General features: G+C 34.2%; 2 protein-coding genes across 2 annotated transcripts in view; one reads left to right on the top strand and one right to left on the bottom strand.

Annotated features, from left to right (window-relative positions):
• The window catches only part of LOC117107485, a 28,260-nt gene extending 15,785 nt beyond the window's left edge, over positions 1 to 12,475 (top strand). Inside the window, exons 3-9 of the mRNA XM_033249187.1 lie at positions 1,239 to 1,560; positions 5,619 to 5,708; positions 6,767 to 6,916; positions 9,272 to 9,460; positions 9,789 to 10,049; positions 10,250 to 10,336; positions 10,778 to 12,475. Of these exons, the coding sequence (XP_033105078.1) occupies positions 1,372 to 1,560; positions 5,619 to 5,708; positions 6,767 to 6,916; positions 9,272 to 9,460; positions 9,789 to 10,049; positions 10,250 to 10,336; positions 10,778 to 11,476 (1,665 nt within the window). The 5' untranslated portion in view covers positions 1,239 to 1,371 and the 3' untranslated portion in view covers positions 11,477 to 12,475. The remainder of the gene's footprint in view (positions 1 to 1,238; positions 1,561 to 5,618; positions 5,709 to 6,766; positions 6,917 to 9,271; positions 9,461 to 9,788; positions 10,050 to 10,249; positions 10,337 to 10,777) is intronic.
• LOC117107754 (protein eyes shut homolog) overlaps positions 12,468 to 23,302 on the bottom strand; it is a 24,207-nt gene continuing 13,372 nt past the window's right edge. The window contains exons 20-25 of the mRNA XM_033249512.1: positions 22,209 to 22,432; positions 21,459 to 21,683; positions 19,009 to 19,197; positions 18,216 to 18,479; positions 15,997 to 17,736; positions 12,468 to 14,891 (exon numbers count right to left, since the gene is read on the bottom strand). Of these exons, the coding sequence (XP_033105403.1) occupies positions 14,668 to 14,891; positions 15,997 to 17,736; positions 18,216 to 18,479; positions 19,009 to 19,197; positions 21,459 to 21,683; positions 22,209 to 22,432 (2,866 nt within the window). The 3' untranslated portion in view covers positions 12,468 to 14,667. The remainder of the gene's footprint in view (positions 14,892 to 15,996; positions 17,737 to 18,215; positions 18,480 to 19,008; positions 19,198 to 21,458; positions 21,684 to 22,208; positions 22,433 to 23,302) is intronic.

Raw genomic sequence — 23,302 nt, 5'->3', positions numbered from 1 at the left:
CCTGTGAATGAAATACTCTGTTGGGTTATGTATTCTCTTCCTCGGAATATACAAACTTTTTGTTTCGAGTATTGCGATTATGCACAGATTCTGTAGTTTGGAAGAACCCGTTCAAAAACAATTGGTGCATTTCCATTTTTATAATTATGCATAAACATTGCAATATATTTATCAAATAAGAGATAAACAAAATGTTAAGTCTTTTTAAAAAATAAAAAAATGAAGTGAGGGGTGAAAATAGTATGTTTTGTATGCAGCTCTTAGTGCTTTATTTTGTAGCTTAAATCTATAGCCTCTGGAGATGGGTACGGTAATATTTGCAGATTCCCATTCCCAAGAAGGGGATAATTTAAGCAAAGGAAGAAGCGATGGTTTATAAATAGCAATTATCATATTAGTAGGTAGAAAATATTTCAGTTTTTAAATAAGACCAGTCTTTTTTTTTTAAATATCTTTTTGGCAATATTGTCAATATGGCAATTAAAATTAAGATGACAGTCAAGGTTAACACCAAGAAATTTCACAACAATGGTTTCTTCGATAATTTTGTGATTCCAAATAAGGACTGGAGTTGTAGTTTGGTGTAGCTAGGAAGTTTGTCTTCCAATCCCAGGGCCCTGGTTCAAGTTATGTTAAGTGCAGGGCTCTATTCTCACGACTAAAAACTATTCCACTCCCTAAACCACTTAACGAGATTTAGGTTATGTAGAGCATCGTATATGCTTGTCTTGAGAAACGGATTATTGCTATAAATATAGAAAAGTAATTAAGTTTGCTATTGGAAATCGATGGCCTGTGCCTAAATGGATAGGTAAATAAATTCCCAGGATATTACATGCCCATAGGCCTGTCTACTTGTTATTCTTACATGCATTAGTTTTTGTAAAAATGCAGCAACCGCGCTAAGCCTACTTAACAGTTATTTATTTCACTTTCAGGTGCCCATTGTCCAATGGTTGTCTCCCATGGTTTCCTTAATGTTATTGTGTTTTGAAAAGGTTACACTAGGTTTTCTTTTATGTATTGGGATACAAAAATAAAATGTTGTCGTATCCTTCATTATCGTTCGTTAATAAAAAAAAGGATTTATGTAGTGCCTCTAAAAAGGATGTGATTGTGTTGAATTATTCAATGAAATCTACAAATTAGTTTAGGATAAACTAATTTCCCAGCATGTCTTATTGAGTTATTATTGCATTGTTAATTTTGTATGACTCGTAAAATATTCTTTTCTTCAGGGAAAAAGGAATCCATCGGTCCGTGTTTCAAGATTAGCACGCTACAGTGGGTACCCTTGCGACGTTTTGTGCTGCAATTCATCACCGTTGTCTTCATTGGCATAGGCGTATTTGCTGCTATCCCATCGTAGACATGAGACCAAGTCATTTGTCAGTGATTACTGATACCCTGCCAGTGCATCCGCCATCCCCTGGACGAGACACATGGCCGTTGCCTGGTAGCTCCTGCTACGCCCTACGGGCGGCAGTTACCGACCTGTCGTTTTGGAATGACTTTCAAGCGGAGAAAATCGGTAGCGGCTTTTTCGCAGATGTTTATAAGGTTAGAATCGTTATTGCTTTGACCAATTAAAAGCAGGTGAAGCGCACTTTTTAGATCATATTTATGGTACTCTATACAAGACTTTCAGAGTAATTAGCTGTAATTAGAGCGAATAATTTCGTGTCATACGGTATTGGCTCTTAGCTTATTAGTTACATGGGGCTATAATAACATATTTCCATTAAGAAAGTGTAATGCTAATTCCCCATGCTTCATATTGTTTCGCTAGCAATGAAGCTTCAATCTTCAACCTCTTCCATCTTTTCCTCCTGCATGAGTTTTTCTTAACCAAAAACTCAAATGATTACGGTTTTTAAGACTAAAAATACTCCAATCCCTAAGCCTCACAAAGAGCCTGGCCTCGGCTTATAAAGAATTGTTTATTATCCTGTGATCGGCGAGCTGCTGTGTGATATACGAATGAATATACGAATGAAATATAATATTAATTAATTAATTAAAATATTCAAACGGCTATTATTGATTAGGACATAGGCCTAAATATTGAAGATTGTAATTACAAAGTTTATTAATGGTTACCATAGTAGTCCTGGCTTCTAAAAATGGTGCTCAGAAAATATTAATATTGATTAATACATTGAACACATGGATAACACAGTGGACCTTGAACCCGTCTTATTGATCATGCTAAGCACAGTCGCCATCAGCTGCGTTTGTTTTCCTTAATAAATATTTATATCACGTTTAAATACCAGTGCATCAATGATTAAAAATAAAACAGATGGAGATGGGTTACCCAGAAAGTATTTCCCAATTGCGAGAGTGCGGTAGATAATGTGTCCCGTCACTTGATTCCGTCATTGGATTTTTTTTTTAAAGTATAAATCAACTCTACAGACAGTATCACACACAAGTTAAACATGCCACATTACAAAATCAAATCATTATTAAAGAGATGGAAACAACCAATATATTTGGTCTAAATCATAGACGAAAGCCTAGTTCGCAATTTGACGCGTTGTAACACAAACGCAACGAAGACACTAATTAACAAATTCATGATGCCGACGCATATAATTGCTCTCGTGTGAACCAAGCCGGGAACCAAGCGTTTGTGTCGACGTCTAAATTTATCTGTCTGAATATCAAAGCTTTAACCTCTATCCACACGATTACCTATGATTTGCCCATATTAGGCCTATATGGACATCATAATTGTCACACATAAAATATGCTATATGCTGTTATACGTCATGAAATGGAAATAAGAACAGACGTAAATACGACACTGCCTGAAATTAAATTGTTAAGAAATTACAAGATTTGTTTTAAAGGAAGTACATTGGTATATATGTGAATGTTTAAGGTTTTAAAAAATGTTGTGAATAAATGTGGCTTTGCCAGAACAGAAAAAAAAATTGTTATCATCATGTCCATATATGGATGTGATGTGACATGATTATGCTCTTTAGTTTGGGCAATTCACACGAGTTTGTAATATACCGTGCAACTCGACAGTCATTCATGAGAGACAGAAGTTCAGCAAAAAAGGAATTTAACTGTTTTATAGCATTATTATACAGTAACAGTGTAATCAGAGATGTTTCCCATTACTTTCATGCCTATCGTCACAATAATCAATTACCGATATTATTGTTGTATTTACATGAAAGAATAACATGTCGCATTTACTTATAATTTCGTTAATGTTGTCTTTAAAAAGTATACTGTAATATTTTGATTGTTGCTAATGAAAATAAAATGCTATTCCATGAGCGTGAAATAATACTAATAATTACATAATATGGTACGGTAGTATTTAATTTGAATATGAATTTTGAATCACTGTTATGTCCATGTCATCATCTTATTATTATAAGTAATCATAATTATTAGCTTTCATATAAACAGAATAAGACAGGCATAGCCGTGTTGTCGTGTATTATTTATACATCTTCATCATCAATTACATCCAGTTACGGTGAACTGGTTTCCAATTATAAAGTTTCATTCATACTCATAAAGACAATTATTGAGATCAATTTTACTTGAATTGATATGTCGTTTGTTTAGAATTATTTATATTTTTATTAACACTCGTTGTGCGGATATAGTAAATGTAATTAATCAAGGTTTATTGATTTTCTTCCTGTTCTTGTTATTCTGTTTCTCTACCGTGAGTATATCAGTCTGTGATGGAGTTTTATCAAAGGGAATTGTATTTTTTGTGGGGTGGTGGGATTTTAACCAGCAATTTATCGTTAGGCAAGCATTTTGGCATTATAGTAATGAAAAATCGAAGCTGCGATCCATTCGGATATTCCCACCTGACCCCAGTTGGCCCATCTTGCACACCCTCACCCCATGGCAATCCCGGCTACGTGGATTGTCTTAGTGAAGAGAGTGTTTGTCCAGGAAGTCCAGTAGTAATAATATTATATGAATTAATAACAATAAGAATACAAATAATATTAGAAAATAGTAGCAATAATGATGATTAAAAAATAATGATATGTAATTATGATGCTGATAACAAAAACAAGTGGTGATATCAATGTCAATGATAAAGATATTGATAATAATAATAATGATCATGGTATGGGAATTTACTGTTATGATAATGATGATAATCGGTCTTATAATAAAAACAATATAAAACATGGTAAACGTTTATTAATTTCTTTTATAATTATATTCTCTCCAGATAACAAGGCGGCTTAGTGATTGTGATTCGCTCTCTGTTATGGCCGTCAAAATCATAAAGTCGAAATAAAGCCACCGTATTTCACTGGTTAAAAATAATAATAGGCTTACCGTACGGGAATTTATATGAATCACGATGGCTTGCATCACTATATTGGCGTTAGTTTAATACTCAATAATATTAATTATGATAATAATAATAATACTACTATTGATAATATTGATTGATGATGTTGGTGGTGGCCGTCATGAGGGTTGTGGTGGTGGTGATGATGAAGACGATTATAGCAAGATAATGATGATGATAATGTTATTGTTAATGATAATGATAATAATGATAGTGATGATCATGATGACGACGATGATGAGGTTAATATAGGCATCAATCAGTCATAGGCCTATGGCGTACCATGTCTATCAGACTTTTCATTGGCAAAATCCAGGGCCCCAGTCCCGTGTGGACCCCTGGGATATTAATCGGCATATACGCTATTATGCTAGAGACCAAGAGCCCCAAATGGGCCGAGGGCTCCTTAATGAGTAGACTGTGTGAAGAAATACCACAAAAATAAGCCATTAAAACGTCAAAACGGCGAAAGGGGGAGGGGAGGGGTAATTCGACCAGTAATACCACTGGTGGTAGTGGGCCTGAAGAAGCCTTATCCATGAGCTGCAGGCCTCCTCAGGCCACTGCTACCAAGCGCCATGCTTCACATTATTATCCAAACCATTGGATCAAACTACTTTAGAACACATCCCCAGGGAAGTACACGTACTGCTAATAGAACAGACTCTGTGCTAATGTTAATACAAGGAGTATTAACAACTGCAACCTGGAATACATCTCATGATTTGGGTATAATGTGTTCCATGTGCATGGTACGTTCAAATGACTGGGTAATAATAATGCAAAGCGCCACAGGCTCCTGGTAAACGCTTTTTGTTATATATTCCTATATTATTCAGTAATGTCCTGACTAGTAATCAGCATCATTCGAGCGCAGCGGCGGATTCAGGAATCCGAATTAATAGAGGTCTAAGGAGGCATTTGGACGGAGGCCACCTCAGTCCAACCGTGGATGGAGATTAGCCAAGTATGAAATTGTTTGGTTATTCCAGGATGCAAGAAATTAAACTTTAATTTGAATATAATTTTCTAATTTGGCTATAATTTAACGTCAAATATTATGAAGGCCCGGGCTGACAGACCAGTCTGAATCCAGCCCTGGAGCATGAAGATTCCCATACCCATGTGAAAGGAGAGACGCGATAAGTGCATTTCACTGAGGACGCAAACAAGTGTGTGGGAAAGTCCCAGACTAGCACCCCGAAAGCTCACATAGGCCTACTTATATGTTTCAATCTCGTCTTAAATTTCAATAATATTTATATAGTATGCGGTTTACTATACAATGGTCTTCTTGTTACTCATTAGGTATCTCGGTGCATGCGTGAAAGAAGGAAGAATACATCCACTTCTTGAGGTAAATTAACCGTAGGCCCTCATCGGGCCCATTATTGTCGAACGTAGACTTTCTTGTTTGTTTGCATTATGAAAACACGTACATGTTGTTGGTCTATTAGTGATATCTATGGAAATACTGTAAGCCTACTGTCAATATAGGACTATCAATCAATCGACAGATATTAGTAGAGCGTTAATATTTACGGCAATATTAGTCCAATGCCGGTAATGATGCTGGCTATATTCGAAAGTGCACATATTGAGATTACTGTTCATTAAATATATATATAGGTATACATATAAATATATGTAATGTATGTATATACCTATGTCCAAGTGTATATACAAATATATTATATATATATATATATATATATACATTTATATATATAATATATACTTTCTGCATAGACAGCAGAAGGTCCTGGGTTCGAACCCCGGTTGGGGTTCCTGTTTTTTCCACACTGGCAGATTCCTCTTCATTAACGTTTGATTTATAAATCTTTATAGCATTACCGCAAGACGGTTTAGAATTATTAGTATTATGTCATGATTTGTCTCACAAAATACATAAATGATAGGCATAGTCTTTGACTCTAAGAACATGCAAATTATATTACGAATTGAAGGCATTAGCTTTTGGCGTTTATTACCTATGGCTATATATATATATATGCGTGTGTGTGTGTGTATGTTTTGAGGGCATTGATTGCTAAGGATGATCCGGAAGAGCATTACTGCCTGAAAATTGTCGAAAAGCCCGTATCGAAATGTAAATGCCCAATGATATAAAACAAAAATTTCTTTGACGTGAGCGGATTAATAGTGTGTTAAATGACAAACTGTTTGTGCCTTGCAAATATTACGAAACATTATTATAACAATCGATATAATGATGCCTGCCATATAGGCCTAACCAATGACATTGGTTAAATCTATTGTTATTACTGAATTGAATAATATCGATAAAAACAAAATTTTCATAATTTATTGTTCATGTCTACTGATATGAAATGATGCAATCATGAACGTCGAAGATAAATTTATCGTTTCTATTATGTTATTTTATATTTTCAGTATATTTCTGGTGGAACGCTGGAGGAGGTATTAGCTAATTGCAGTATAGATATTTCATGGAAACAGCGCATAAAATTCGCCGTCGATATTGCTGAAGGTATGACGTACTTGCACTCACAGAATGTCCTGCACCGCGATCTCAATTCTAGGGTAATCATCATGTCTTATAATTAATATTAGTACTGATGAGGATTATTATCAAGACGATGACGATGATGATGATAACAGAGTAATTATAATGTTGATGACGACGGCGATGGTGTGATTATGGTAACAGAGTGATGATGACGTTGATAAAATTGTTTATAAGGGTGATGATTCTGATGATGACGATGATTAGGAGGAGGAGGAGGATTAGGAAGAAGGTGATGAGGGGGATGGAGATGATGGTGAGGATGATGATGCTGATGGTGACAACAACGGATCTAACTGAACCAATCAACAAATTTACTGCAATATGAATGGAGTTTACATGGTAACAGAAATATTGTTGGCCAGATTCAATATTCTAAACAAATTATAAATGCATCAAAATATTTCATAAGCCTACCATTAAACAAACAATTTGTAAGCCTTCCATCTACTGTATTGGTATTACTTGTAGCAGAAATTCGCTTACTGTTCATCTACATACACACAACAATCTATTAGACTAGGCTGCTTACTGTTAAAGGCTTGTATTACATTTACACACATATTCCAAAGCCTATCACAATATAATTAAAGGTATAGTAAATGAATAACTCACCAAAGATTATGCCTATACTATCACACAATTTAGACAGTAAAATAACGTCACTCTAAATTCCGCCTGCACAACAATTGAATGGTTAGTAAACTGCATTCTGTGCTTTGATACAGCACACCTGGAATTTAATTATAAACAAATTAGCAGTCTCCCTGCCTGATTGGCAGAAAAAAACCCACTAAACCATATACTGTAATTATCTGAAATTATAAATAAACAAACAAAAAAAAAATAAATAAAAAGAACTTATATGGCTCCTACATGAAGATTAGGATGATGATGATGTTAATGATATTAATTCCCCTTTTCCACAAAACATTTTCATAGTACAATTCAACACAGTAGTTAAATGCTTGCCACTGTAAATCTAAGCAAAAATACAGCATCGACCACCATCAGTATCAACTACTTACACACGCAAACACGAAGCTCATACACAATAATCAACCGTTTGTGCAATTGCTGTAGGCCCAGTTTAATTAGATTCGTTTAAAATTGACAGCAAGTAAGCATCAGACCTAAATCTTATCTTATCTGACTACAGAAGTGTATACCACAAACATTTTTTTATATATTTCCTTTGAATATAAAACATTAAAACAAAAGCCCGCGGATACCGTAAGTATAGTCTTTTCATTATTTGGTCCTTTGATTTCCGAAATGCAAAACGTAATTAATCAAAGATAAGTAGTTCCATCCAAACAGCACTGATGATTTTTGGTAATGCAATTTTGAATCTGGTGCACAAAGTGGACTATATACTTCATTAAATATATAGACATACACATATATACCATATACATTATGGCTATTGGGGGTCCATTTCAATAGGCATGTAGATCTAAAAATAAATTCCGTTTTAATCAATTTCAAAATGTAAGAACATTAAGAGTTCCAAATATGTTTTCGGATATTTTATAGATATTTATGGTCGTTACAAGCCATATCCGTTTTAAACAATTTCTGAATGTATAAACATTAAGTGTTGCGCTTCAGTAGACCCCCACCAAGGCTTTGTCTCTGGGTCCGATCTGGAGCCTTTTATAAGGGCCAGGCAATTATTTTGCACTGTGGCCCGTCACGAACTCGCTACGCCGCTGATGATAGTGGTTATGCCAGAATACATTATGAAAAGCAAGTTATGACTGCAATATAGTCGATGAGTCGCTTGAAGTAGGCCTAAACATTGAAGGTTAAAGGCAAAACATTAAACGATGTGTCTTGGGGAAATTTTAACTCAAACATTTTACAAAGCAAATGCTGGAGTAATTTGGAGTAATTTTAATGTATACATTGAGCCTACTCACATCACTAATATTTTCGTAAAATTTAGCTTTGCCCTCTTTCATCTGTTGCGTGTGAACATCGCCTAAGCCAAGCGGAAACGTCAAAAGGTGCGCGATAGACCGCCGACTGAGCTGCAGATTTCAAGACCCATGTAAAACTTCAAGTTCTTAACAAAAACCAACGCCGATAAACTAAACCCCACTGCAATAATTTGCGTATCACGTCTAAGCAAGTGTAAAAGGAATGTCAAATTAAAATAGAATGTTGTTTTTCGTGGTTTTATGGGTCATATACGACACCTGAACACTCAACTTTTGGCGGACCACTTACATTTTCTCGCGAACCACCCACAGACACTTAACCCGGCGGGCACTCACTGAGCCCGACGGCCCTCGGCCGACGTGATTCTATGAGGAATCAAACACCACGATATGTGCGCAACGGATCATTTTTAATGAAGATCCGTTCAGACTTCCACCGACAATCAGCAAACGGCGTCGCGTCGTCTAACATTAAGCAGCTTTCGATTTGGACGAAGCGGCGTTCTACGACGGGCAGTGGAGCGTGAAACCGTACTGCGCATGCGAATACATGGGGAAGTCGTTCGTTGTGTGGATTTGACAACGGGCTTTAAGCGTATTGGCGTTGTGTTGACTACGGCAACGTGAGTTAGGTTAGGGAACGGCGGCGTTAGATTCGTCGGCCTTTAGCGTTTGACGGACCGTCACTTTCGGTGGACCACAAAATGCTCGACGGACCACGGATTGCGTAACACTGACTAACCACAGAGGTCTGTGCGATATCATTACGGATCTAAGCCACTAGTCTCTCTCCCCTACATACATCTTGAGGGTTCACATAGTATATAATATTAATATACGTGCGCCTACTAAGATATTATTATTATTATTATTATTATTATTATTATTATTATTATTATTATTATTATTATTATTATATATAGGTGTGGCGTCATTCTTTTTTCAGAATTGTTTGATCAAAGTATTTGACGATGGAAATATGGAAGCAGTCGTGTCTGATTTCGGCTTAGCTCGTGTTGGTCTTGGCGGAGTCGATGCAGATATTCCACGACGGATGTCAGTTGTGGGGTCGCCCTATTGGATGGCCCCAGAAATGCTCCGCGGTGAAGAGTATACAAAGAAAGTTGATGTTTTTTCTTACGGTATCCTACTATGTGAAGTCATTGCACGGATAAAAGCGGACCCAAATGAACTCCCAAGGACACCGGTGCGTTAAAATATTATTAATTAGTATTAATAATAGCTAGTTCTACTAAAATTTAATTATAAATTGTGCATCCCACATTTAAAGGGATCAAATATATTATCTATATCCAGTCAGATGCATATTCAAATAAATCAATTTTCGCTGATTTACACTTTTAATAAAATATTATATTTTTTAAAATAATTGTTCATTTATTATAGCGGTTTGGTCTGGACATGAGTTTGTTCCGGCCTATGTGCTATGGGTGTCCGGAACCGTTCCTGATACTTGCCGAGGAGTGCTGCTCAGTAAGTAAATACATAACCTATGCCTATACATTCCGCCTAGGCCTATTACTGAACTTTTCGAAATATTTAGTGTTTGATTGTTAAAAATTTTAAATGTTAATAACAACATTGACTATCACCATTTATTTGAAAGTGAATTTATATATAACTGAGACATGTACGTGCGTCTGCGCACCTGTCCAAATGACGCATGGAGTAACGTAACGTAAAACACACTTGTAGGTTTGAACCTAATCAAAATTGAATAGTGAGCGCGTAGAGATACAAATTAGACTATGCGTTAAGCAGCTATTACATGAAAGATCTTAGGATAGTCTGCCGTTCAAAAAACAATAAATTAAAGAGGAATGAACAAAGTAGTGTACTTCAAAATCCTACAATTTCGTTGATGAAAACTGAGAAACTTGACGTATTAATCTAACTTTTCATTTTTATTTTTAGATGGATCCAATGTGTCGCCCCAGTTTTATTGAAATAGTGGACAGATTAAACGCTATGTTGAATATACTTGACCGAGGCGGGAAACTAGCGGCAGGCGATATTAAACGTTCAAGCGTTGCTGTAATCATAACGTTAAAAATGGCAAGCGAAGAACGCAGAGACTATGATGAATGCGATTATAACGATGTATGTGATGCTGAATCTGCCAGTGACGTGATAGATAACGAGGTAATCTCGTATCTTCAATTTAATAAAATATTTATCGGATGGACACTATCTACGTTTCTGTTTATGTATTACTTGCACTTCGCATACGAACCTAATACGATTTTGTATAATATCGGGTATTTAGTCATCAACCTTCTATCAAGTAAATTATTTTGTTTTATTGCCGCGATAATTTGTATTCTGATTCCATCTGTCAAACACGATGAGGATGTTTCTGAAATGGTCACGCCGTTATCCGCTGTGACGTCACCGGAACCAGATTTGGGTTATTTTAGTAGTGAGGACCTGTATTCACTTGATACGAACTGTAATACTGTCGCTGATCCGGAGACGACGTCAATTCAGAGCAAGGAAGAAAGAGAAACTGCTGCTTGTGATAAGGTGATGAAGCGACTGTCAACTAAACAATCGAAGGTACTTAGCTTCGTCAACGAGTCAATAGAGGAAATGGATGAAGCGGAAGTTACTTAAATACTCGTCAATAATCCAAATTAAAATTTTCTTAACTAACAACATTTACGACCTGAAAGCACAGCGATAGTAATAAGCTGTTATTAAAGTGGGCAGGCAGTCTCACGTATACATCTCATTCATCACTGCGAGTTCGCATGTTTGTAATTACGCCTGTTGAAAAGTGTAAACGTTCCTTACGCAGGTCCTGTCAGCAGCTGCGACAGATGAGACGGGACGATGCGACGGACCGGGAAAATGCTCATACGAAACGCGGGAGAATGTCGGCCGATAGTCTACTGACGCCTCGTGCAAACCGTTCATGGTTTTCAAATTCCCATACATATACTACCTATATCTTTATAATCATCAAATATTTATTTATTTATATCATGTCGGTGATCAAAAGAAGGTAGAGGTGATCAAAAGAAGGTAGATTTTACTTCACTCGCTACACAGCTACGTTACACAATTCGTAGATATTCCAGACTCAAGGAAAGGCTACCCGCTACACAATACAGTACCCAAGTTTCGTATGATGATGAGCAACAGCTCAGTCCCGAACATTTCTATCTATAATGAATAAAATAGGCCCTAATGTGTAATGATTATTGGTGCAACTGAGAATTGTTTTTGCCTATAACTATAAAGCGATTCATTCGTATTTTCACGTCATAACTTTCAAACTTGAAGATGATGATTAATCTGATGGTTCCAATAAGATTTTCATCTGACTGATGGTTCCAATAAGATTTTCAACTGAAGTAGTTTACAGGGTGGAATTAGTATTTCAATTTATCAATGCTCATTATAACTTGTCACACGTAAATGTATGTGCTTCATTATCACTGTGCGCATGTGTATAATATTGTAGCCAGTGATGCATGGTGATGTAAACGATATTTCAAATTGTGTTATGTAAAGATTTATATTGTAACAATGTAAATATTTTTGTACGATATATATATTTTACAGAATTAATGGAAAATGTTAATAAAGACATTACAATGGATCATATTATATTATTTTATTATTATTATTATTATTATATAAAAGCTACGGTTTCCAATGTGACCAACATAATTTCAATGGCTTGGGTAAGTATATACTGTGAAAAACTATAGCTTGTCCCCTTAACTTACTAATATGGAATTCATCTCCATCTAAAATATATTTGGGATGGTAATTTCTAACATTATCACAGAAAATAGAAATGTTTTCTAAACAATCTATTTTTTATTTGATATAAAATAATGAGGTTTGTGGATTGAAAAAACTTAAGTACTGATTAACAACCACATTTTTAAATGTTACTATTATCAATCAACCAAGCGATTTTAGTACCAACGAAAATGGAAGTTGTTTAATGTGAGCTACATTAACATACAATCAAAACAAAATATTCTTCCACCCAAATACGAGGATAAAAAAATTGTGAATATACAAAAATATGATACTGTTATCTCTAAAACAGATTACTATCATCTCAACTGAACAGTTGGATAAAATAAACTGACAGTTAAAAATCTACCATATCAATATTGAATATATTAAATTGTGATTTTAAAAAGAGGATTAGCTAAAATGCTATCATATTTGACTTATACAATATTTACTGTTGTCTATTCATTTAGACGTGTCTTCTCAATTAAACACCACCCCCAGAATGTAATGTATTGAACGTCATTTGAACATCGACATGATTTTAATTTATAAAAAGTACAAATAATAATCTAAAAATAATATAATAACAGCAAAAATAATAATATTATAAACATTAATAATACCAATAATAATAATAATACTCAAGAATTTATAATGCGCCAATTTCATATACAGTATTTTGAGCATAAACATGAACAAGAGGTGAAACGTAAATAATTAAAAAAATATTTAAAAATCTATACGGCATATAGAATGTTGCCGCAGCAACACTATCCCTCAAAATTCCATTAAATCTGGTCAGCCCGTACAAGCATTTTAAAACGTTTACATTTAGAATGTGAAATTTATTGCTTGTCCTGGATTTAGGTAAAAAAAAATTCTAAAAATATTTTTTTTTTATATTATTGAGAATTGATGACAGCTTAGCTCTTGAACCCAAACCACTTTGTAGAAGGCTGTCTCATCCATCAAGAAGATGTGTATAAAATTAAAGTGTAGTACTTACAACTGGAGTGACGTCAAACGCACTAAGGAGATATTACTATTACCATGCACGAACCAACACACGAAAAATATCAAGAAATGTTTAGATTATCATACTCTATAGCGCCCCGTAGAATACTTACATTCGGTAAATATTAATAATACAATCACAATTTGGACGGCAATATTAACATAAATACAAATACATCAAACTGCCGTACTAAAATGAATATTATTTGGTTTAAAATCAAGGTATTTTGAATTAAATATACAAATCCATCTTTGAAAAATCAAATAAAGCCATCTTTAAAATATTCAATTTGCAAAGAATGAAGTAGAAAGCCCTCTGTACCATAGGCATTATTTTAATCTCAGAATAATAACAAATGTATTCTGCATTGATTTGTTCATGGCTACACAACTATTATTTTCTATAGTTATACAAAAAAAAAATCTTATTTACAAATATTGTTATATACAAATCTCTGTTAAAATTCTATTAAGTCATATAGTATAAATCAATTAATTGTATTTATAAAAATCCTGGAATTGGAAACATACAAACTTCAAAGACGCATTGCACATCCAGTAATCTAAGGGAGATAACTCTTCCTTCTCCCCCTACAACCAAAAACAAACTAAGCAAATATCACCAGATCAATGGTTTGTATATATCAAAAATATTTGAAATATTTCTTTTAAATTCTGAAATACACATTCAGATTTTTGTTTGTCAGACGACTTTTATCAGATGCCTGATAATGCTATTATATTTTTGTCGGCCAGATATCCCAAGAGACAAACAAAATTGTAGTCTATGTTTGTTTCAGATCAAACATAATGTGTCTTACAATGTCTGATGGCAGTTGCACAATGTTCAACTTGAGTCTGACAAACATCTGACAGAGTTTGACATTAACATAAATAACAATATTTATTGTTACACTATCTTTTTTTCAAGCCCAATCTTCATACATCATACCAACACATGGTAATGCACTGGAATGTCTGTATCGGAATGATTTGCAAATTCTTGAGAATTCCACCTTAAAAAAACCAAACATTCAGATAAGTCGTTCATCGCTGTCCATGTCAAAAGCTGCCAAAGATATTCCTCCTGCCTCTTGCTCTGCCTTTGATGGATTGTACTTGCCTTTCATCTTGCGTGAGTTTTTCATGTGTCGGTAAACCAAGAGGATAGCTACGATGATGAGGATAAGGATGATGAAAATAGGAACAATGATGGCTGCAGTGGAGGTTCGAGTAATGGCTACCTGGCACAAGGTTCCTGTAATATTAAGAAAAAGTAATAAATAAATAAATAATAAATAAATTCATCAATCAATTAATTTATATGCATACATAACATATAATATAATGAATGAACCCCTTATGAGTGAATCGTAGAGTCCACATAATATATTAAATAATATTGTATCACAATACATTTTCACAAATAAATATGTTGAATACTAGCAATAAGGTACCTCACAATATTTTCTAGATCAGATAGTTGTTTTACTCGGGAGAATAAAACAGAATTATTTTTACACTTTATGCTTAGAGTAAAATGACAGCATATGCCCTCCAAGTGTCATATCACCCCTAGCAAAGAATTTGTAAAGATCCTAAGAACCGAAAATAATAACATGTCATATCACTTCCATATATGGGCATAAATGCAAATAAATGTAATTGCAATGAGGGTTTTCATATAGAAAGAGATGTTGAAATGGGTCATTATATCGGCAATCAATTTGCTAACTGCCAAGAGGAAACACTTTCCATAAAATCACTATGAAAATATAAATCATAAATCATTAATTGCATTTTATACTTTATACTAGTTACGAGTGTGAACAATGTCAACATATAAGGAAAAAAACTAATTCCCCAATGAAAAAATACATTCATGTATATAGGCCAATGGAAGGTATGGAGGTTATAAACTAAATCTACACATAAATTATAGTTGTCATTACTTAATGGCATCACTTTCAACACAAATACAAAAAAATATTTACACTTGTGGTAAAAACTATAAAATCAATAGTGATAATTATTCAAATTCACTTTTTCAACTAATGCTAATAAAGAAAATAATGTTAAATACAAACAAGTAAAATCTATAGTTATTAAGATAGGAAAATCTGACATTATATCAATATAAAAATGTATTATACTATCACTGCAAAATTTCTGTCCAAACATATTTTACTGAATATAGTAAAGACAATTTATTGAAGTAGGCCTTGTACCAGTACTTCAGAATTTTTCTGTCACCAACAAAAGGTATGTTTAATAATTAACTATGATTTTGCTTTGAGCAAATTAATATATTTTGGGACATAAGAACTCCAGTTAATTCATTCTCAAAATTAAACCTGCCTTACCTTCAAAATCTTCACTACATTCACATGTATAACTGCCAGCACGATTCCGACACTGTGACAAGTTCTCACAAGAGTCCATTTGTAGAAAACATTCATCAACATCCTCCTGACAATTCACTCCTGAAAAACCTGTATTACTACAGTTGCATTGATACGAGCCTACAAGGTCTCGACATGTTCCGTTATGTTCACAAGGATCACTTACACACTCATTATCTTCATTCTCGCAAAGGATGCCAATGTATCCTAATGCGCAGCGACATCGGAAGAATGGTGTATCGTTCAATGGAACATTGTCAATGCAATCTCCACCATTCTGACATGGTTGGGAGAGGCATTCGTTGATATTTTGAGAGCATAAAATTCCAGTGAATCCAGTACCTGTGCAATCGCAGGCGAATCCACCATCAGAGTTGGTACAGATGGCACCGTTCAGACATACAGGATCCGGAAGCAAACACTCATTGATGTCCAGCTGACAGTTGATGCCTTCATAGCCATCAGGACAAACACATTCATAAGTCTGCTGCCTCAATCCACAGGTGGAATCAGTGCTACAAGCAGTTCGTTGGCAGACTTCATCATCACCACATGCAACCGCCGCTTCAGGAAGGGTAGCACAGACACAAGGGCCTACATAGCGGCAAGTACCACCATTTTCACAAGGTGAAGTGGCACAGGTGTTGATCTCCGATTGGCAAAACTCACCACCATATCCAACAGGACAGATGCAGGTGAAACCATTCTGCTGATTTAGACAGACAGCATTATTTTGACATAGATTCAAACTACAAGTACGCAGATCAATTTCACAGTTTATTCCGCTGTAGTACTGCTTGCAAATGCACTGGTAACTAGCAATGTCATCTTGGCACGTCCCTCCATTTTCACACATACTGCCTGCGCATTCATCAATGTCAGTATTGCAGTTGATGCCATCATATCCCGGAACACACTGACATCTATAACCAGCGAAGAACGGTTCTCCTTCAGTGGCACTGTCAATACAAGTGGCATTGTTCTGGCATGGACTTGAAGAACATTCTTCAATATCAACTTCACATAAATTTCCAGAGTATCCGGTAACACATTCGCAAACAAAATTATCTTCAGGCATACTGAGGTCATGAAAACATGTCCCGCCATTTAGGCAAATGTTGTTTATACACTTATTAATAGCATCATCACAGTTTTTCCCTTGCCAGTGAACAGTACATGTACACGTGTAGTCACTGCCCACTTGCGTGCACGTTCCATCATGTTGGCAGGGATTGTCATAGCAGGCATCAAGATGCTCGCATAATGACCCATGATAAATATCAGGGCATAAACAGTAGTATGTGCGACTGTTGGGCATACACGTTGCACCATTCCGGCAGTCATTCACAAAACATGGGTTATAGGTCGTACAGTTCTTTCCCTCATAATAATCCGGACATGTGCAAACGTAGAATGAGTTATCGGTCGGCTGCTCGCATGTTCCACCGTTTTGACATGGCCCCTGTGAACAAAGTGTGTTATCTACATCGCAGATCTTGCCATCATATCCTGGCAGACAATCACAGGTGAAATCGGCAGGAAACACTGGAATACAAGATGCCGAGCTATTGACGTTGCAAGGATTTCCATCGCATCCGTTGATTTCAGTTTCGCAAAGTGATCCAGTGAAGCCAGACGAACACAGACACGTGTAATTCATGTGAGCATCCATGCACGTTGCTCCATTCTCACAAAAATTTTCTAAAATTAATGTGAACAAAAAAAAAAAAGATTATTGATAATGAAATTGAAATATCATGTCAGTTATGATATATCACAACTATTATATTATCTGGATTAACCCAGATTTTTAAAAATGGTAAAATTCAAATATGTACAAAGTATCCAAATGTGTGTGTTACACAGATATTCAGTCAATCAATCAATCAATCAATGTTTTAATCAGCCAATAAATAAATCATTAAATCATTCAATGAATTTTCCAAAACATGCATTTTCAGACCTAAATACCATATATTTTTCTTATGAAAAGTACATACTTTCTTTCATTCACATAGAAACTAATAACTTAATTTTGAATTTCTTACGGAAACAAAAACCATTACAAAACAGAGGAAAGGTAAAACTAGAAGAATTGTATAAACACATATTGCAGTGAATGTTTGTCTTGCAATCTCATATTAGTAATGGACAAAAAAAAAACTAACTGCTCCACTAACCAATGCAATCGTCGACACTGCTAATGCAATCAACACCCTCCCATCCATCAAGGCAGTCACAGGTGAATGCGTTCCAAATGTCAACGCACATGGCATTCTGGGAACATGGGTCTGGCTGGCAGGAATCTATAGGTGTGCAGCCAGGCTCAACATTGGAGGATGTCACTGTGACACCTGGTTGCTCATCACTTCCCAGGTAGAGGATCTGCTGCTGGTTTATTTCAACATCTCGTAAGCAACCCTGGAAGCTTGTTGACAAATCACCTGTCAAAACAACATGATAAAAATATAAAAAATATTTAGAAATACCACAATATAGACTATATAAAAATGTATTATATTGAAAATTATTATTATAATAGTTAAAAATAATAAAACACTGAAATATAAGGGTTGAAAAAAAAAATTTAAATATTGTAAATTATAGCAAATATTGTAAATTATGACAATAAAAGTAGAATATAATCATATTAACATTCCTAATACTAGCTAATGAATATACTAAATAAAATGGTAATAAATACTAATAATGTAATGAGAATATTAAATATAGCAAGAGTATTAACAGTTTGAAATAAACTAAAAGATTTATTATACAAAATAATGATAATAAGGATACATAAGAAATAAAATATAATAATGATGATGGGTATTACATTAACAGTATTACAAAAACTACTAATAAATAATTATAACAATATTAATAAACTATTTATTTCTGTATTATTAACTTATTCAATTGGGCCTTAACTACTGAACCAAATTGGCCGAGAAATCGAAGGACACAACATACCTCCTGCGAGACCACCTATGAGTACTTGGGACACAGCGCTGTGGGCTGAGGTATGCATTGGAAAATCCCCTAACAGTGTGTAACGATTCCCATTATGAGTTACACGGATGATACTGCGGTCACGCTGCCACGACACCTGCTGCCACTCCGCATCCGTTACGTTTGTCGTAATAGGTAAGCTGCTCTCAACTGAAATATATCATTATTGTTTCTTTAAAATTATTACTACATTTATTTATTTATTAATGCATATATACATTTTAATATGGGCTTAATTCAACACTTGATTTTTACAGTATACCATTTTTAATATCTCTGTCATTTTATAAGTTTTATATTATCTTTTCTAGATATTTAAAGTCACTTTCGCTCACATGACTATTGCAACTAAATTTTTGAATAATAAAACTAAAGGATCCAAGAGAGATAAATCTTAAGACAAATTTAAAAAAGAACCTAGAATATATTTCAGAAAAAAAAAAATTTTTTTACTGTTAATCAATGGTATAAAAATCTAAGAATGGATCAATCACAACCAATGCCAGGATTTTCAAATAGTGTGGGGCAATATCAGGGTTGACCCACTTTACACGTAAATTCAAACAATGTGGACCCATTTTACGCAAAAATATAAACAATCTGGACCCATTTTCTTATATTTTACCCTTTTTAAGCTAAATGAGAAATCTGGATCCATTTTTCAAAAAGTGGACCCATTTTATGCGTAAAATTACATAATTTGGACCCATTTTTAAAAATGTGGACCCATTAGAAAAATTGTGTGGAACTGTCCAAACTGTCCCAATAGCTGGCTACGGCATTGATCACAACTTTTGTTACAGTTAAATGGTAAATGAAAAACGTGGTATGATTAGCTAATGTGTGATTAATGTGTTTGAATGTAAGACTTACAGATCATGAATACTAATTCAGTCAACGTATAATTTTGAATATGGAATACAAGTGTTGTAGTTTAAAAATACTGATTAAACCAATGGGAATTAAAGTGTAGTGGAATCTATTATTATAAGCTGAGGCTAATGTGTAGGTTTTATCTGAGCTGAAAAATGCTATTAACCTGACCTATGATTTAGAAATTGTTTGATTTCCGCTGGAGTTACATTTGTTATTATTCTTTAGATGTTGGAATTGTTGTCGAATACAAAATTCTCCTTAATTTTAATTAATGACTGGTGAGAAGGGAATGTAATACATTGCAGACCAAATGATTGAGTTCATATATTTAATTTATCTTATCATTTAAGTATTTTTTATCCTACTTATAGACATAAAGAGAATTTTATAGCATTACAATGCTTTAGAAAGCTTAAAGAAATGCTTATAATACCTGGAAAAGCTTACATAAATATCAACAAAATCTGTAGTGAATTAAAATTTCTTAAACATTAATAATACTAATACTACTAATATTAATACATTATTAATGGTAGTAATAACAAAGATGACCATGATGATGATGTCATGATGATGATAATAATAATAATAATAATATTGATTTTTCAGAATTTTATAGATTTTAATTCAAATCTACTTCAAATGTGCTCTTTAAATTAATATTGCAACCATTGATTGGAACAATGTTGTCTCTGAAACACGCACTCAAACGCCTGAGGGTGTATTCGATCATGTTGCAGACAGCAATTAGCACTCTGGCATTCAACCAGCTACAAGACTCAAATAGATATCAGGCGTTTTAGAATAGATAACGTAATGATCATAACAAGTCGTGTACGATGCTTCTCAAGGCCTCCTTCTTGGCACCTTTTGTTTTTTTTTTTACTTTATATGCTTCTGTACGATCTTCCCAAATGGTTTTTCTTAACTGAATTAATAATTCAGTTGTATAATTTTTTTTATTGAATTAACATAATTTTTATACGTCTCTGTTGTGTGATTTTATGAATTACTTGTAAATTTCTTTGAATGATGCCAAAATAAATTAAATAATATTAAACAATAATAAAAATCAAAATAATAATAATGAAGATGATGACAATATCAATAATAAAAATGATGATGTTTATGATGAATAATGTTAGTAAGTATAACAATAAAAAAATAAAAATAACAATATTACTAACAACAATAACTTTTCAGTATTTTATAAATCATATTCTATTTGCTCTTCAAATAATTACAGCAGTCATTGGATCAAACATGGAACACACACTCAGTTTCCTGAGGAAATATTCTATTGTATCAGAGATAGTAATCAATGGAATGCTATTTCACCTATCCATTTATACTCCTCCTTGGAAAAAGTGATAAAGTGTATGAAATACCCAAAGGACAACACTGACAACGTAAAGTTGAGTTTACATCTTAATGCTGAGAGTCTGTAATACAACCACAGCCTACACAAGATACTCAGTATCAAGTATCATGAAAATATATAAAGCTATAATATATGAGACATATCTATAACATACCTCCACTGAACATGGTTTCAAACCGTAATTCTCTGTCGCTAGTGATTACCAACTGCATGTAGTCGTTTTGCCCACCACGGCTTGAGAACAGATTGATGCGCATTATGATGGCTGAGGAATCACGGGTACGGTATTCTATTGCATATCTATCACCGAAAGCAAACTGTTCACTATCGATAACCAGCTGCAATGAACTACGACCTCCATCAAATGTCAATGCCAGGACTGCAGAGAATAATAATGACAGATGTTGAGGAAATTTGGAGAAATAGGTCATAGATTAAAAAGCGCATTTTCTTTCCTCTTAAAGTCGGGCACTCGCTGTGCACGAAAGTCGTTGACCGATGCGATTCCATAGAGAATGCAACGCCGTGACGTGTGCACAACAGATATTTTTTTTAATGACGATCCTTTCTGGCTGCTACCAACAATTAGCAGACGATGTCATGTCGTTTAAAGCTCACAGGGAGCAGAATTGGATTCGTTGTCTGATTGTTGTACAATCGTCGTACAACGCAGTGAATGCCCGGCTTAAGCCAATGTTAGCTTCATCAGAAAATCACAGATGGAGATGTTTCTTAATACTTATGAGTTTAAAGTGTATTGCCACACAAATTTAGAAGAATCCCCAATTTGAAGGTACAGTATATTCAAAGGTGGAAATGGTGATTTTCAAAAATCTGTTATTTGGCGAGAATGGTTTGTCTTCTTTAAATACACAAAAAAATAAGGCTTGTTTGAAATGTTTACCTTCTTCACAAGTACTACCGGTATATTGGGAGTGACACTGGCATGAGAAGCCACCCCAACTTGTATCACATACACCACCATTTGCACATGGATTTGGGACACACACTGCTTCTCTCGGACAGCCGGCCACGGCCACAAATGGATCAGAGATGGTGAACCGAGTGGCGCTCTGTAGTGAAATCTCCTCGTAGTTGATGTACAAATCACGGATGCAGCCAGTGAAACTGATGGAAAATGAATGGCGATGAAACATGTATGAAGATGGATAAATGGAAGGATTATGATGAATAAAACGAAAACAATGTTATGAATGTATGAATGTCTTTGTTTTTATAAGCAGGAGAACCAGTTCAATATAAAGTGACTATTTTCTAGAGAGCTTTCAATAATGATTATGGTATAGTAATAATTATTATGATGTTATTATTAATTATAATATTATTCATAGTATTAATATTATAGTATGTGGAGCCACAGTTTTCTTTTCCAGACACCTTTCAATAATGATTATGATGTAGTAATAAATACTATTACCATAATATTATTAATTATAATGTTAACCATAGTGTTAATATTAGAGTAGGTGGAGCCACATAGTTGGGTGCAAATATTTAAAATAAAATTGACTAACTTTTAAATATTTATTATTCTAGCTTCCACTAATAGTCTATACTGGCTTCATCAGGTGCACCTAATAAATCCAGCATAAACTGCGGACAAAAACTTGTGTAATAAATACTTAAATGTTAGTCGAAGAAGTGCTATAATGTTTTAATTACAGTATAAATATTATAATTAATAATATTTTTATAATATTATCAGCCATATTTATAATTTTAACATTTATTAATAAAAATGATGATGATGATAAAATGACAATTTAATGCAAATTTACCGCGTGGGTATATTATTGCTAAATTCATTTGGAATTTTTTTTCTATTTATATATATACTTTTGTATTGATTCCAGTGAAAAGTTGAATACAATTTTTAAAAATAAATAAAATTTGCTTCAATATTATGGAGCACAAATACAGCTCCTTTGGCATATTCCATCATGTTGCAGCCTTAATCAGCATAATCAAAGGAGCGTG

The sequence above is a fragment of the Anneissia japonica genome, unplaced genomic scaffold (genome assembly GCF_011630105.1).
Source record: "Anneissia japonica isolate Jap-2015-1 unplaced genomic scaffold, ASM1163010v1 scaffold288091_len1417266_cov198, whole genome shotgun sequence".
In the NCBI taxonomy this organism is placed as follows: domain Eukaryota; kingdom Metazoa; phylum Echinodermata; class Crinoidea; order Comatulida; family Comatulidae; genus Anneissia; species Anneissia japonica.
This window is presented reverse-complemented; position numbering and strand designations above follow the sequence as displayed.